This window comes from Coturnix japonica, chromosome 11, assembly GCF_054131305.1.
Source record: "Coturnix japonica strain WE chromosome 11, WE-NBRP24, whole genome shotgun sequence".
Lineage (NCBI taxonomy): Eukaryota > Metazoa > Chordata > Aves > Galliformes > Phasianidae > Coturnix > Coturnix japonica.
Window position 1 is genome coordinate 6,132,787 of NC_140673.1, and position 13,885 is coordinate 6,146,671.

Below are 13,885 nucleotides of genomic sequence, written 5' to 3' on the forward strand. Positions count from 1 at the left end.
CCTGTACAGCAGAGGGAGGGGAGTGAATAGTGACAAAATCCAGAGCAAAAACACTGCACCAGGACACATGGCTGCAGCCGCGTCCAGGCTCCCGGTGCTGGACCCCGTGCGGAGCCCCTTGGGCTGGACCCGAAGTCCCCGGCAGGAGCCTATTGGGGATGGGGATGGGACCACCTGTCCTCCTCTTCCATAGCTACCACCTGCTCGGCGGCCTCCACTGCCATCCTCCTGTCTGGCTCATCCTTGTGCCCGCTGCCCTGGCACCCTGCTGCCTCCTTGGGTGTCCCTTCGCTCCTCCGGCACTCGCCTGACTGATAGAGGCCCTCCATGCCACTGCTACTGGTTCTCCTCAGCTGCCGGGTCACGGCACGTACACTCGTCCTGGTCACAGTCAGCAGCGAATGGGATCACCTGCAGAGACACAAAGGAGATGTTAGCCCAGGTCAAGCCTCCACTCTCAGATCCCTTTGCTCACCTCCATAACCTTTCTCCACCTTGGTATGGGCTGGTTCTCCGGGCTCAACCATAGCACAGCCTTGTCCTGTTCACCTCTTGGAGGAACTCAGCACCTCCCACCCACAGCAACCTCCATATTACTTGGTGTGGGAACCGAGTTATATGCCTACAGTTCTTGTATGCAACAGATAAAGAAAACCTAGGTAGGCTGGAAACAGTGTGGGCAGGAATGACCTTCAGTAGGAGAGGCAGTGGGTCCATCTATGGTAATTCACATGCATGAGAGAGATTTATTGCACTACATCAACTGTATCCAGCCAAGCAAGCTTATGCCACTTCAGCTGATGACAGCAGAGAAGGGTGGCAGGGCACCAACACAGTATCTGGCTCCTGGTTAACAGATGCCCAGCAGTGGGCCATGGGAGTTGAGATAACCAGTTCCTATGGAGGCTTTATGCAAACCAGGCTCAGAGCCTGGAGTTTTTCTTACTGTGGGAGCATATCTGATTTTTGACAGCCAGTGAGAGGCTGGAGAATTTGGTGTGTTCCGTCCTTAAGAGAGAAACACAAGAGGCTCGTACTGCTGGAGAGCTGCCTGTGGGGCACACGAACTGGGCTGCGTCTCCTTGGGACTGCCTGTCCTTTATTTTGGCCAGAGATCCAGATGCCTCAAACACCGAGAGCCATGCCCTGCTCTGAGATGTGCTATCAGTGTGGAGGTTTCACTCATCACCTGGCTGTAAAGCCTCTTCTGTCCTATCTCAACTGGATCTTCCCAGGGTTTCATTTTTACCTTACTCCGTGTGTGCGTGTGATGAAAGGAAAAATGATTCAAGCTCCACAACAAAGATGAGAAGATCCAAATTCACATATTTTTGCACTGAGAAATCCTCTCGTGCCCTATGCTTTGTTTTGCTGCTGGATATGTTTAGGAAGGATGGGCCGTGAGCGTTGGGTAGCAAGTTAGGTGGGAGGGGTGGTTGTGGTGGGAGACAAAAGAGGGTCTGCACAGCTCTAATGCCAAGTTTCTTCCTATATGCTATTTCTCCTGTTTTGTTTTCTTGGTTTTTTTTCCTCTCCCAAGGAGAACTGGGAAAGGCAGCTCATAGCAGATGCCAATAGACCATGCCAAAATGCCAAATTCCCTTGAGATCACTCAGTTTTACAACAAGGTGACTTCTGACTCACCATGACTAGTGCTACATCCTATGGAAGGCATGTATTCAGGACTTATTTCCCAAAGTGAGAGGGAATCCTGTGAGCCTCAGCAGGAGCCTGGTTGAGCTCTCGGTCTCACTGGCGTGAGTCCAAACCTCACTGTAATCAGTGGAATGATGTCTATCAGCTTCAGCTGGTTTTGGTTTAAAATCATGGGTTTGTTGATGGGAGAATTGCACTGCAGGCCTGGTTCCACAGCCAGCAAAGCACGGCTAATGGGGACCACTTAATCACAAATGCACATACAGCGGAGAATGCTCACTCACCTTCCTGGAGGACAGCGTGGAGGAGCAGCAGTCACCTCCGTCGTACTGGCAGTATGCCCTGTTGTTGATGGTGTCACACCAGCCATCTGCTAGGAAGGGCTACAGAAACAAGCAGTTGCTGAAAGGGTTGTTCGAAGGTGCAAAGTTCCCCCCAAGAGCAGAGATCCCACATCCTCAGCAAGCTACAATGCTCTCATGCAATGGTACCGCAGTGCAGCTGTGCATGTTCACATGGGAAGGGCCTTGTAAGAGGCTGACCCAGCTCTTCTCTCATCACTACTCTTCCCATCAGAAACCTTCCTTCTGATGAGCTTGGCTCCGAAATTGAGCTTGGTGACCTGGCTTGGGCAGCCAGGAGCAGAGAGGTGGTCATGAGGATCAATAGATGCTCAATTTCAGGAAGGCAGATGCTTTATCTCCCTTGGACTACAGAGTCCAAGGTTAGGAGTGCCCCAGAAGTTCTTGTGCCTGAGCAAAGCCAAGAAATTACAAACACTGGTTGCAAGGACTAACTCATTTCCAGAAGTTTCTTGGTCTGACTCTGATGTCAGAAGACATGTCCCTGCGGTACTCTAGACTCTAGAGGCAGCTCTAGCCCTCTCTACAGCACATAGCTCCACCAAACTTTGCCAGGCTGGACTACAAGCCTATTCATCCAGTGGTCAGATGGGAAAAACAGATCTCCAAGCACTTACTCCCTGCAGTCAAAATCCAATTCTGGCTTGAGTAGAGAAAGCATTAACCTTACTGATAATGAGAAATACTGGCAACAAGGCCTCCTTCTAGCTTCAGAATATGGTTGAGTAGTGAAGGACTTTCATCGAGTGGCACAGCCCAGTGCCCTTTGCTGCTCTGCCGTGAATCACCATGGGATCTCCTTGATCTGCTGGGGATGTGCAGAGCCTGTTTTTGCACAGCTCAAACTAATGCCTGAACATTAACAAGCCTTCCTTACTTTCATCTGTACTGTGGAAGCAGAAACCTATTCCAGCAGAATAGCTTTCTGACCAGAAACATTAAACAGCGCAAACAGCCATTCAGAAATCCACTTAGGTTTTTTTTTGGTCTAGTTACATGAGTCATCTGATTAGAGAAGAGAAACAAGTAACTGGGGCTGAGCAGCAGCCAGCTGGGCCTGAGAAACAACGCTGCACAACTGGTGCAACCCAGCAGCGTGCATGAGGAGTGCTTGCAAAGAGCTGTCAGGAGCTATAGCCGAAGTTTATTTAGCACAGATCCACATAAGTACGGCCAAGCAACAATGGGATGTGTTAACAGAATGGAGAGGCCATTCATTATCTGGGTGATTAGCACTGAAATATTTCTCCTGTTCTGCACTGGCAGCTACTGGCTGAACAACTGTGGCCATCCTCCTGCTGTCATCATAAGGGGCTTCTGGTAGAAATCTGACCATCCCTTAGCTCAGGAAAGCAGTCAGGCCATTTCAATGGTCAAGTGATAAATCAGAGGACTTCAAGGTGCAGTTGCAAGAATACAAAAGGGTAAGCACTCCTCTTCCAATGAGGGTCCCCAATGGCTCTGAAAGAATGGAGAGCAGAAGTCTCTGTTGGGCAAGGGCTGGCAGGTGCAGGATGCAGGCGGGGGACTGGCCGCTGATGGTGACGCGCTCTGGACATAATTTTCTTTCATGTTGGAGTTTTTCCTTGAGCTTTACTCCATGTTTCATGACTCATTGGCAAAACAACACCCGCTGCTTCTGTAGTTTCCATCTAATTACCGCGGAGGATTGCCGGTCCCAGCTGCGCAGGTCTGAAACGATTTCCAGATCGTGCTTTGTGTGCAAGGTGGGGGAGGACAGAGGCAGGAACAGGATGGGCAAGGAGACGCTCTCACTTTCTCTCTATAACTATTAGGGCTAATTGCCCCCTTTCCTCAATCCGCCAGAGCCCGTTCCCCACCCCAAACAAATATAGGCTCCTATGGCAACACATGTTGGGGAAACTTAACAGCTCATGCTCCAAATTACATTGGAAAAACGTATGAGGGGAAAATAAGAAATGACTAATTGGACTGGAGACTCTTGAGAGCCAGGAGTATGGGTTGGGGACACTGGCCTTGTTCCTCGCAGCACCAGGACAGGTTCAGTCTCATTGCTTACAGGACAACGGGAGATCAAGGGGAGCAACCAGAGTTGGGCTGACGAGGAGATGCTGAGGCTCTCACTGGATCTGTGAGGGAGATGCCATGAATCCTGCTGCTTTGCCACAGAGCCTCCAGCCAGCTCCAGTTTTTACAAGTAGAAAGAGCAAACCGTGGTGCTGCTCTTGGCTTCCCTTGGTCCGTGCTTGTGTTAGTGTCATCGTGGTCTTGCAAGAGTCTAGAGGAAGACACAGGCAGTGCAACTAAGTATGAACAAGTGATCTGAGAGAGAAAATCACCTACGGATGCTTCCACACAGTGTGTGGCTCTGTAGGAAACAACACCTGCATGGGGCGAAGGGAGGCCAGACTGTGCCAAGGGCTCCAGGAGGACTTGGAAGTGAGTTAGGACATGATGGGGAGCTGCATGGCCAGCTTGCATGACAGTAAGAGCTGGGCTTTGTCATCCATCTTGAGTCTTGGAAGGAGCATTGCCAGGGCATGTGTTAGCATGTGGAGAATGGCACCTGGCACCGCAGGGCCAGGCAATGTGCTGCCCTAATAAAAATAGCAATTGTGCACCCAGTGTTTTGCTCACAACATTTTCCCCTCACCCCTGTACAGTTCCCAGAGTATGAGCTGAGGCTGCTGGCTCTGTCCCTGCAGATGAACCAGACCAGACAATATAGGAGCAAGAGCCATCTCCTTTGTTCTTATCCCAAAGTCATCAGCTAGGTGAATGGGGTCCAGATGCTTTTCTTCAATCTTATATGTAGGTTGATTCACTGTGAAAGAGCTTGGAAGGGTGTGACAGGAACAGTGGTGAGCAAGGCAGCCAGAGAGGCTGGGTTTGGAGAAGGCAGAGAAGCAGAACGGATAAACCACAGATGCCATCAGTATTGCACATATTTTGGTGCTGCGTCACGGGCACTTGGTGAACAGCATTTCTCAGAAATGCAGGCTTTGCTCTGGTTGAGCAGACCTGAAGGCCCAGCACCTTCCTATTGGCAATGACCCATTCCAGATGCTTCAGAGAAAGGTGGAAAAAAAGGGGAAAAGAAAAAAAATGCAGTGTGCACCTGGCCAATTATGTACTGAACAGCTCTTCTGTGCTGCTGTGGAAAATGCTTGTGATTTCCATCTGCCTATAGCTAGAGAAAGCCCAGATCCTAGTTTCAGAATTCAGCCTCCATAAGCAAAATGTTTCCTCCCAGCTTCTAGGATGCTGTGCAGGTCCTGCGCTTTGCAGCCACACTGATTCCATGCAAGGAGGGCAGTTAGGTTGCTCTTCTGCTTCTTCCAAGTCAGAAAACCTCCTGCTGTCTTTGTGTCCTCTCCTTTGGGCAACAGTATTTTGGGTTTTAATGGTCTTCAGATCCTTTGCATTCTATGATGGCCATGTTTTACTCTGCAGGTGCCTTCGCTCTTCTCAGCTGTAGAAGCCCCAGAAGATCAGGGGAGCACCATTTTGGAATTGGCAACAGGCAGAGACCAGCCCTGGAGATGTCATTGCCAAGCTCCATGGAAAGACTGGAAATCAAAGGGAGCTGGTGCAGACTGGAGATCAAAGGGACCTGGTGCAGTAAAGGAAGCAGGGTCGTGGCTGGGTGATAACCTCTACAGGGACATGCCTCTACTTGCTGTGCACATGGTTTTCCAGAAGCACCAGCAGGTGCTCACTGCCAGACACAAAAAAGCAGTGACTCGTAGCTCAGGCAGGTGGAAGCCAGTTGGTAGATGAGTGTCAGCCCAAAGTTGGGCTGATGGCCACAGGACATTGAGTTGCCCTGGGGCTGGAGGCAGGGGGTCACCTCCATCCCTTTCCTTCTTTGCCACCCCACTGCAGCCCCAGGAAAGCTCTGCTATTCCAGGAAGTGTCTAGGAGCACACAAAGTGTGCCCAAAACCTTGTTAATAGCCAGGTTTACCCAACCGTCCAATGCATCCACCACCTTCACGTGTGTCCCTGGAAAACATCACATGGAAAAGCCCTTGTTCCAACCCTTCAGCACCACTCCAAAGCACTGTTCCCCTATAGAAAAAGCAGGGTGTTCCCTGTCCCTCCAGCCACAGCCACAGTTAGAGGGATGCTACAGCGCAGTGTCCCAAGGATGCATCCCCTTCCTTGCACACACTGCCGCTGGTGGGGCAAGGAGCCCGGCAATTCTTGGCTCCTCCAGCTTGCCCAGGGAAGTTGACGGGGAATGCAGACTGTGGGAGGAAATGACAATGTTCATTGTTTGGATTGAATATTTTTCTTGGCCCTCTCTCTATTGCAGTGTGCCTTTTATTTCATTATTTTTGCTCCCCCCTCCCCAACACCCCGAGCATGCTGACTCTCCCTCTCTCTCCTTCCTGAGGCTCTCTGGCACGCAAGGAGGAAATCAGCTCTGAAAAACACAGAGAGGGACAAAGAGGGAACAGGGCTGGCTCCTGATCAAGAAGATTTTTGGGATGCCTCGCTGCCCTGTGCCACTCTGAACAGCAAGTGAGTGCTGCCCAGCTGCTGTGCACAGGGGAAGAGACCTTGAGGGTGGAGAGCAAAAGAAATTTGGCAAGAAGCACCTGAGACCTGAGACCAAGTGTCTGGGAGAAGACAAAAAAGGAATGAATCTGTGCAGCACCAGTGTTTTATCCACTATTTCTGTGCTACCTGGTTTCTGTCCCCTGAGCCATTTCTGTGCTCGTTTTAGAATCGTAGAATCATTAAGATTGGAGAAGACTTCTAAATCCCCAAGTCCAAAACCCCAGCCCACCCTTCCATGCCCACTGCCCACGTCCCTCAGTGCCACATCTCCATGGTTCTTAAGCACCACCATGGATAGTGACCCCACCACATCCCTGGGCAGCCTGTGCCAGTGCATGACTGTTCCTTCTGAGAAGAAATTGTTGCTAATATCCCCCCTTGGAGCCACATGCCCCCAGGATGGCTTGGAAATGAAATGAAGTGTCAGTTGTTTCTGAGCTTACTGGTGCCCCCAAGCCATTCATTATCAATCACATCTTCTCCAGGTGTCCCCTTAGCCTTGTCCTTTGTACACCCTGATCTCACCGCTCAGAGAACAGGAGGAATAACCCAAAGGCAGGAAAGAATAAGCAAGGGGCAGTTTAGGAAGAAGCCACATGCACATAGCACTCCACGCAAGCCTGAGGGTCTTTGAGGGGTGTCCCCAGGGCTCCCCGTGCCATAAGCCTGCCATCCTGCCCTCAGCACCGTGCCCGCTGCTGGCAGAGCCATCGCCTGCCAAGCCCTTCGTGCAAAGTATGTTGCAGGATAGGACGGGTTATGAAAAACAAGCCCTGAAAACCACAAGGGCCTCCTGACCCACTTGTATCTGGTTTCTGCCAAGTTCTTGTTACAGATCTTAAACAGAAAGAAAAACAATGTACGAGGGATGAAGGAGCTGAAGGGGAATATTCGTGTTGGAAGAGCAGTTGGCCGGGCTGCGCTCAGGGATGTTTGTTTATTGTCAAACGCGACTCAATGATTCTGATTTCAGTAGGTGCCTTCAGTGGTTTTCCACTCCTGTCTGCATCCCCAGCTGCAATGTCTGAAAGAAGGAAGCAGGATGTGGGGTTCTGCAGCCTGTCCCTGGCCTGGTGCTGCTGTGTGGTCTCTGGGTGCCCATCCATTTGCTTTGCCCCTTAGGAAAACCTGTTTTCTATGATCAATCTGTGTGCAGGGCAGGAAAAGCACAGCTCAGGGGAATGCTGGAGGAGAAGCAATCTGCTGGGTCAGCCCACAGCCAAAGCTAAGCAGCACGGAAATGTGCCCAGCAGGTATCTGTACAGTTCCACCTCCAGAGAGCTGCCTGCCACCCAGGGCTTTCCCCTTTCAAGTCAGGGGCTGCATCTGAGCCCACGCTGACCACAAACTGCAGTTTAGTCACATGGATTGCTTCACCACGTTCTCTTGAGACGTGGCACACACTGTGTCCTACATGGGAATGTGCCAGAGTCTTGAGCAACTCATTAGGTGTGTGCTCACCTGGAGCACATGGGCCTGTAGGCTCTGGTGGGACGCCTGAAGGAACAGCAGCCACATTCCTTGCAGAAGGATCCTCTCCACCCTATCAAGGCAGGTGGCAGTGCCACATCTCCACAGCTCTTGAATACCTCCAGGGATGGCGATTCCAACACATCCCTGGGCAGCCTGTGCCAGTGCATTAACACCACAAAGAGAGTGAATTTAAATGGCCATGCTGAGATATCTGGCCACTTTTCAGAGCAGCTGGGGTGCCCCATTGCCCTACAGACCAGGAGCAGAGAAGACATCACCTGCTGTGCAGCCCCATTCTGATCAGGGTCCCATTGTATCTCCCACTGCATTAAGTTACAGTGGGAAACTGATTTTAGATGAGACTTCCCCCTGCCTTTACTGCACATGCTATTGGAGGGGTCAATTGCAGCTGCCAAATGCTGGACACAAGTCATGGTTTTGTGCACAGCACTGAGAAGAGCTGAGAAGACCCCATTGGGTCCTGGCTACCTGTTGAGTCACGAGAGGCGAGAACAGCCTGCAGCCACAAACATGCCTCCATCCCTAACTCATAATTTCCACTGCAATTACTCAGGAAAACCACAAGAGAGAGAACAGCTTTGCGTTTTACGATCGTGATAACATGATCGGCAGCGCACACAAGGGCAGAGAGACCTTGTCCTCATGGTGGAAAGACCTGCAAAATCCCCGGCAACCCACGCCAGCCACAGCCTCCTGCCATGGGCTGTTGTCACCTGCAATGGCCTCGTGCTGATGTTCCTGGCTGTCCCCCAGCAGGGATGCTCAGAGCCCAGCCAGGTGACCTTAGGCAGGACAGGCAGAGCCTCAGAGCTCAGACCAGCACCAGAACCTCAAGTGTTTCTCACTAAGAAGGCAGAAAGGGTGCCTGCACCTGCTACACTTAACCCTTTGCTACCTGTGCAAGTGGAAATGTTGCAGAAGGGCTTGGCTGCCCATGTCTGCTTGATCACCACAAGAGCAGCCTACGTTTCTCTTCAGGACGGTGGTGTTACTCCATCCTGTGAATACGACAGTGATAAAAGAGGTGGGCTTTTCCACCTGAACTGCAGTGTATTCCTCCTGAAGTGGCAGTAAGAAGAGTGCAGAGCTGGTGGGCAGCGTGGGCTGTAGACTGCTTTGCTTTCCCAGGTGTGGCAAGCACTAGCCACCTTCATGGATGGACTCAGCACCAGGACAGCAATGGGGACAAGCCATTCTTCTCCCCAGCCCCCTCCCCTCTCCTCCCAGTGCTGCCATCTGTTTTTCTACTGATGGAAGGGGATGAGACGTTCCGCTGGCCCTCGAGAAGCAAAGCGTCTCAGTGCTAACTCGTATTCCTGATGGGCTTCTGGAAGGGTTCACATCACTCTCTCTCTCCTTGAACTACGTGCCTCTGCACTGAGGGGATGGGGAACTTGGCACAGAGCAGCGAGAGACGGGGAGGCAGATGGACGGCCAGATTAGTGGGAAGGGAAGGGAGGTGGGGAGAGGAGTGAGAGGGATGAGCAGGCGAGCTGGTCTGCTGCCAGTGGAGGAGAGAGATGAACGAGAATCTCACTGATGCCATTACATGGTGACTTGAAATTTCCAGCGGGAGGTTGGCGAGGTGGGGCTGGGTTGGTCAAAGCTGGGCTTGGCTGCTGCTCACTGTGCCCTATCCTGAAGAGGACCCTGCGGGGAGGGACCGTGCCAGCAGCTGGGAGTGCTGCACTTCTCCTGAATAGGGCTGTTCCCTGAATGAGGCGGCCAGATGAAAGCAATTCCTCATCCAGGGCACTCAGTAAGAGACGACAGCATCTCCAAGGAGTGACTCAGACCTGAGGGGACCTGGAGAGGCCACTGGAACAGCGTGGAGAGCAGAGGCTGGGCTCCAAAAGGAGGTGCCTCCAGTGAGGGATTACTGTTAGATAGGGAGGAATCCGGGCCTAAGACATCCGTCCCACACAGCTGGCAAGTCGAGCTGAACCACGCCAAACCCAGGAGGATCTCCAAAAACATAAGATTCCTTGTGCAGATGAAGGAGACGCGGGGATGAGTGGGGAATGGCATGCAGCAAGGCCAGGCTATGGGTTGTATTTCATCCATACCCTACTCTCACTGTCTGGCATCTCCACAGCCCATAAGAAATTCACCCCAAGTGAAATGGCCTCCAAGTTCACCCAGGGAGATGCAGGCAGGAGAGAAAGGGGATTGAGGCTGTGGGGGTGCAAGAGAGCACAGATGAGATGGAAACCAAGGGGCACTTCCTTTGTGGAATGGCAACACTTTTCATCTCCCCAGTGCCCAGCAGCCTTCTGAGCAATACCTTTGGGGAAGAGTTGTGGCAGTATAATGTCTACTATGAAACATGTATTAAAAGGTTGGCTTATCAGTCCAACATAAAGAGTAATCAAAGACATGAGAAGAGAGGAGGAGATCAGGGAGGAGGCGGCTGTGAGCTGTTTCTGAAAGGAAAGCATCGGGGCAAAGAAAACAACCTGAAGGATGAATCTTCATTAGTATTGCAGTGAGTGACTGTGACCTTAAAAACAGGCCTGGCTGATGAAATTGCTAACAAGGAGGAAGGCATTGTTCCACAGAGGAGGATCAGGATATCTGACAAAGAGATGACCTGAGGACTAGGGAGAGAAACAGGATGACATTCACTTGTGTAAAATTGAAGGGCAAGCTCTTGTGCTGATAGTAAAACATCTGCTGTTAGCTTGGAGCTCATCAGTTGGAAACAAAGGATGCAGAGAAAGATCTGGGTGTACTTGCTGACCTCAGGTCTCTCTGAGCTGCCAGACTGATGCAACTGCAGAAATGACAGATACGTTCCTGGGTCTTATCAAAAGAGATTTACACATAGGCTTTGTGCAGGGCTTTGGTGAGACCGCAGCTGGAAGAGCGTGTACTGCTCGGTCATTTCTACTGGAAGAGTAATTAAAAGCAGAAAAGGTGTAGAAAAGTATATGATAACAATGACGAGAGTAGACTCTATCTGCTTTTAGGGCACTGCAAGGTTTTGGCTTGCTTAAGTTATAGCTGTAGGCTACAATTCTTGTCTGGGAATGCTCCTTAGAAGTAAATGAGGATGACAACATCCAGGAACAGAAAGAGCTTGTGTTGGCCATGAGCACGCTTAGGTGGCTAATGAGAAGACAGGGAGTACTGCTATGAGACACTGGGATTTTAGACTCAGTGCCTCTCTCTCATGCAAACAAACAAGCTGGCATTTTTCCATCATCCTTTACGATATCTCTCATTGAAGACGCAGACCCAAGATGAGCCACAAAACCTTCCTACTTCAATTAGAAGACATAGAGCTTCCCAAGGCACTGAATCCACCATTGAGCTCTGGTACTCAGCCATCCAACTCCTCTCTAGCACACAACATCCTATTGCCTTACAGATTACAGGAGCAAGACACAACAAGCCACCAGGTTTGGGAGATAACTGCTGCACGTCCTGCCAAGCACATTTCCTCTCTGGGGACATGTCCACTGCTGCATTGAGGCCACACAGTCACAAACAGTCACACACGCTGCCCTTTCTTCCACCCTTCAGCTGACAAAGAGCTGAGCTAGGCAGAACCAGCAAGCAAAACCTGATCATTTGCATTGAAATGAGTGCATTTAAAAAAAAAAAAAATAATAATAATATTAAAAAAAAAAAAAAATCAGCAAAACCCAAAGCTATTTTTGGTGCGTAGACTTCATTTACATTTTCCTTTTTGGTAGAAATCCCAAATTTTTAGCAGACAACATTCCAAAATTCCCTCTTCACCCCACCCACCCACCCCAGCTTTATATTTTTTTTAACCCTCAATCATAATAACAAATCGTGCTCGACAAAGACTGCCTATTTTTCATTTCCTCTGTGAACCGACTCCAGGCTGCCTATGATTTTCTCTTGCCGGGTAATTATTCAAAACCAAATGAGTGGCTAACCGATTTCTGCAAGGAATTCTTTGTCTGCAGATTCTTGGGGAGCGGTTTGTTTTGCACACACGACGCTGGAAATCCTCCTTGTTTTGGTTGGACGCGTGAGTCACGCAGGGCTTTTCTGGACCCGTATTACTCTAGAACTGCAGATCTGGTTAAGGAAATATTCAGGCTTGGAGTCAGCACGCGATTTTTGGGGATACCCCTTGCCAGTGAAATCCTTTTGCTAGAATTTTCTTCCCGGGTTGGCTGAGAAGAGCGCAAGGAAGGAAACGCGGCATGAAGCCCTGGACCTATTCCGTGGCCACGCGGCGCGTTGCAGCTCACCCCCAGCATTGCTCTGACCGCATGCTCCGGGTGAATGCCAAAACACCGAGACTCCAGCAGACTTTCTCCATGCCAACCCATCGCAGACCTCCACTATGCCAACCCATAGCAGACTTCATCTGATCATAAAGACCCCACATCCGCGCTACCCAGCTGCACCGCAGGGCTGGAGCTGTCCCATGTGCTGGGAAAGGAAGCTTACCTCACATGACTGGATGCAGTGGATGGCAGAGGGGTCTGGGTACCATTGCAGCCTGCCCGTGCATACGATGTGCTGGGGAGGAGAGGAGAAAAGAACTGTTAGGGAGATGGTGGAGGGAGGACACAAGCATGCTCCCAGTGGTGCAGGGTCTCTTTGAGCTCCACAAGGCAGATCAGCCCTAACACCCTCCTGCATCTCTGCCCGGAGGAAACCCCTTGGAGCTCATTGAACCCAAGCTTCACCCACAAAGCAGACTACACTGTTCAAAGCAGAGCCTGGATAAAGAGATAGATGCATATGTATGTATATGTATGAACCCCCAGGAGAGGAAAAGGGGAGATAGTAAGGATTACCAGGATCTGGTTTTGGCTGGCAGCACTACACATGGTGGGCAGCAGCCAAGCTGGGAAGTCGCCATCCAGTACTACCACAGATGGAGTCCTCTGTTCATCTCAACACACCGTGATGTATTTATCAACTTCCCACTTGCACCAGCCTCACGTCCCAGCCAGCTGTCCCAGGACACCAGCATCAATTCACCCTGCACAGCTCTGAGAGCTGTGTCCACAAGGGAGACACCTGGGGACTCAACTCCCCCGACTTGGCTGGGGCTGGATACACCAGCCTCATGCTCACCCCCACCGCAGAGGTATTTATGAGGTTTTAAGTCAGCAGTTGCAGCCAACTGGACACAAGAACTGGATGCGGAGGACTGAGTTTCATCTAACTGGAACGCTCCGTCCCCATAATTCAGAAGGGGGTTGTTGGGAACACTCATGATTATATGGGGGAAGAAAAGCCCCACCACACAGGCAATTTCCTCCTTGTAAAGCTCAAGCAGGCTTTGAAATCCGAGGCCCCATAAAACAACGGCTGGCCTGTGAAAGTGTCCTAGGATGCCCTGTACAGCATGGGGTGTTACATGGATGGACACGTCTTTCTTCCACCAACATGGCTCCAGCACCCTCAGCATGGGATGGAGCAGCTCTGCCTCAATATGCTTTCATGGGGTGCTTTACTCCTGGGTTTGTGTGTGATGGGAGGGGTGAGGGAGCTGCAGGCTGGCTGGTGGCATCTCCATCTGCTTCCCATGTATGCCAGGGTAGTGACTGATGGCCAGAGGGCAGGGTAGTAGTAGCACCCTTGCAGGTGGTAGCAGACAAACCCCTGTGTTTCTACTGTATTTTTCAGCTCCTTCTTGCTCCAAGTCTTCAGTCCAACCCAATGGGTTGCCAAGAGTAAGCTCCAGAGGCAATGTCCTCAGCCAGAGCAGGGAAGGCAGCTGTGATGGGATGGGACAGAGAAACTGGAGAGAGCAATTCCTGCTCACCCCAAAGGATGCTTGGATCCCAACCCCATTGGATATGTTGTATGCGGTTGCTGTACAACTTGAAT

At 50.9% G+C, this 13,885-nt stretch overlaps 1 protein-coding gene across 3 annotated transcripts in view; it reads right to left on the reverse strand.

Moving 5' to 3' along the window:
- Positions 1–269: 269 nt before the first annotated feature.
- PAPPA2 (pappalysin 2) overlaps positions 270–13,885 on the reverse strand; it is a 67,251-nt gene continuing 53,635 nt past the window's right edge. For 2 of the 3 annotated variants that reach the window (XM_015869546.3, XM_032446143.2), the window contains exons 20-22: positions 12,491–12,562; positions 1,941–2,039; positions 270–411 (exon numbers count right to left, since the gene is read on the reverse strand). In XM_015869546.3, coding sequence (XP_015725032.2) covers positions 337–411; positions 1,941–2,039; positions 12,491–12,562 — 246 coding nt within the window. In that variant the 3' untranslated portion in view covers positions 270–336. Of the gene's footprint in view, positions 412–1,940; positions 2,040–11,934; positions 12,113–12,490; positions 12,563–13,885 lie in introns of those variants that run through there. The other variant, XM_085512142.1, reaches the window with a different exon arrangement.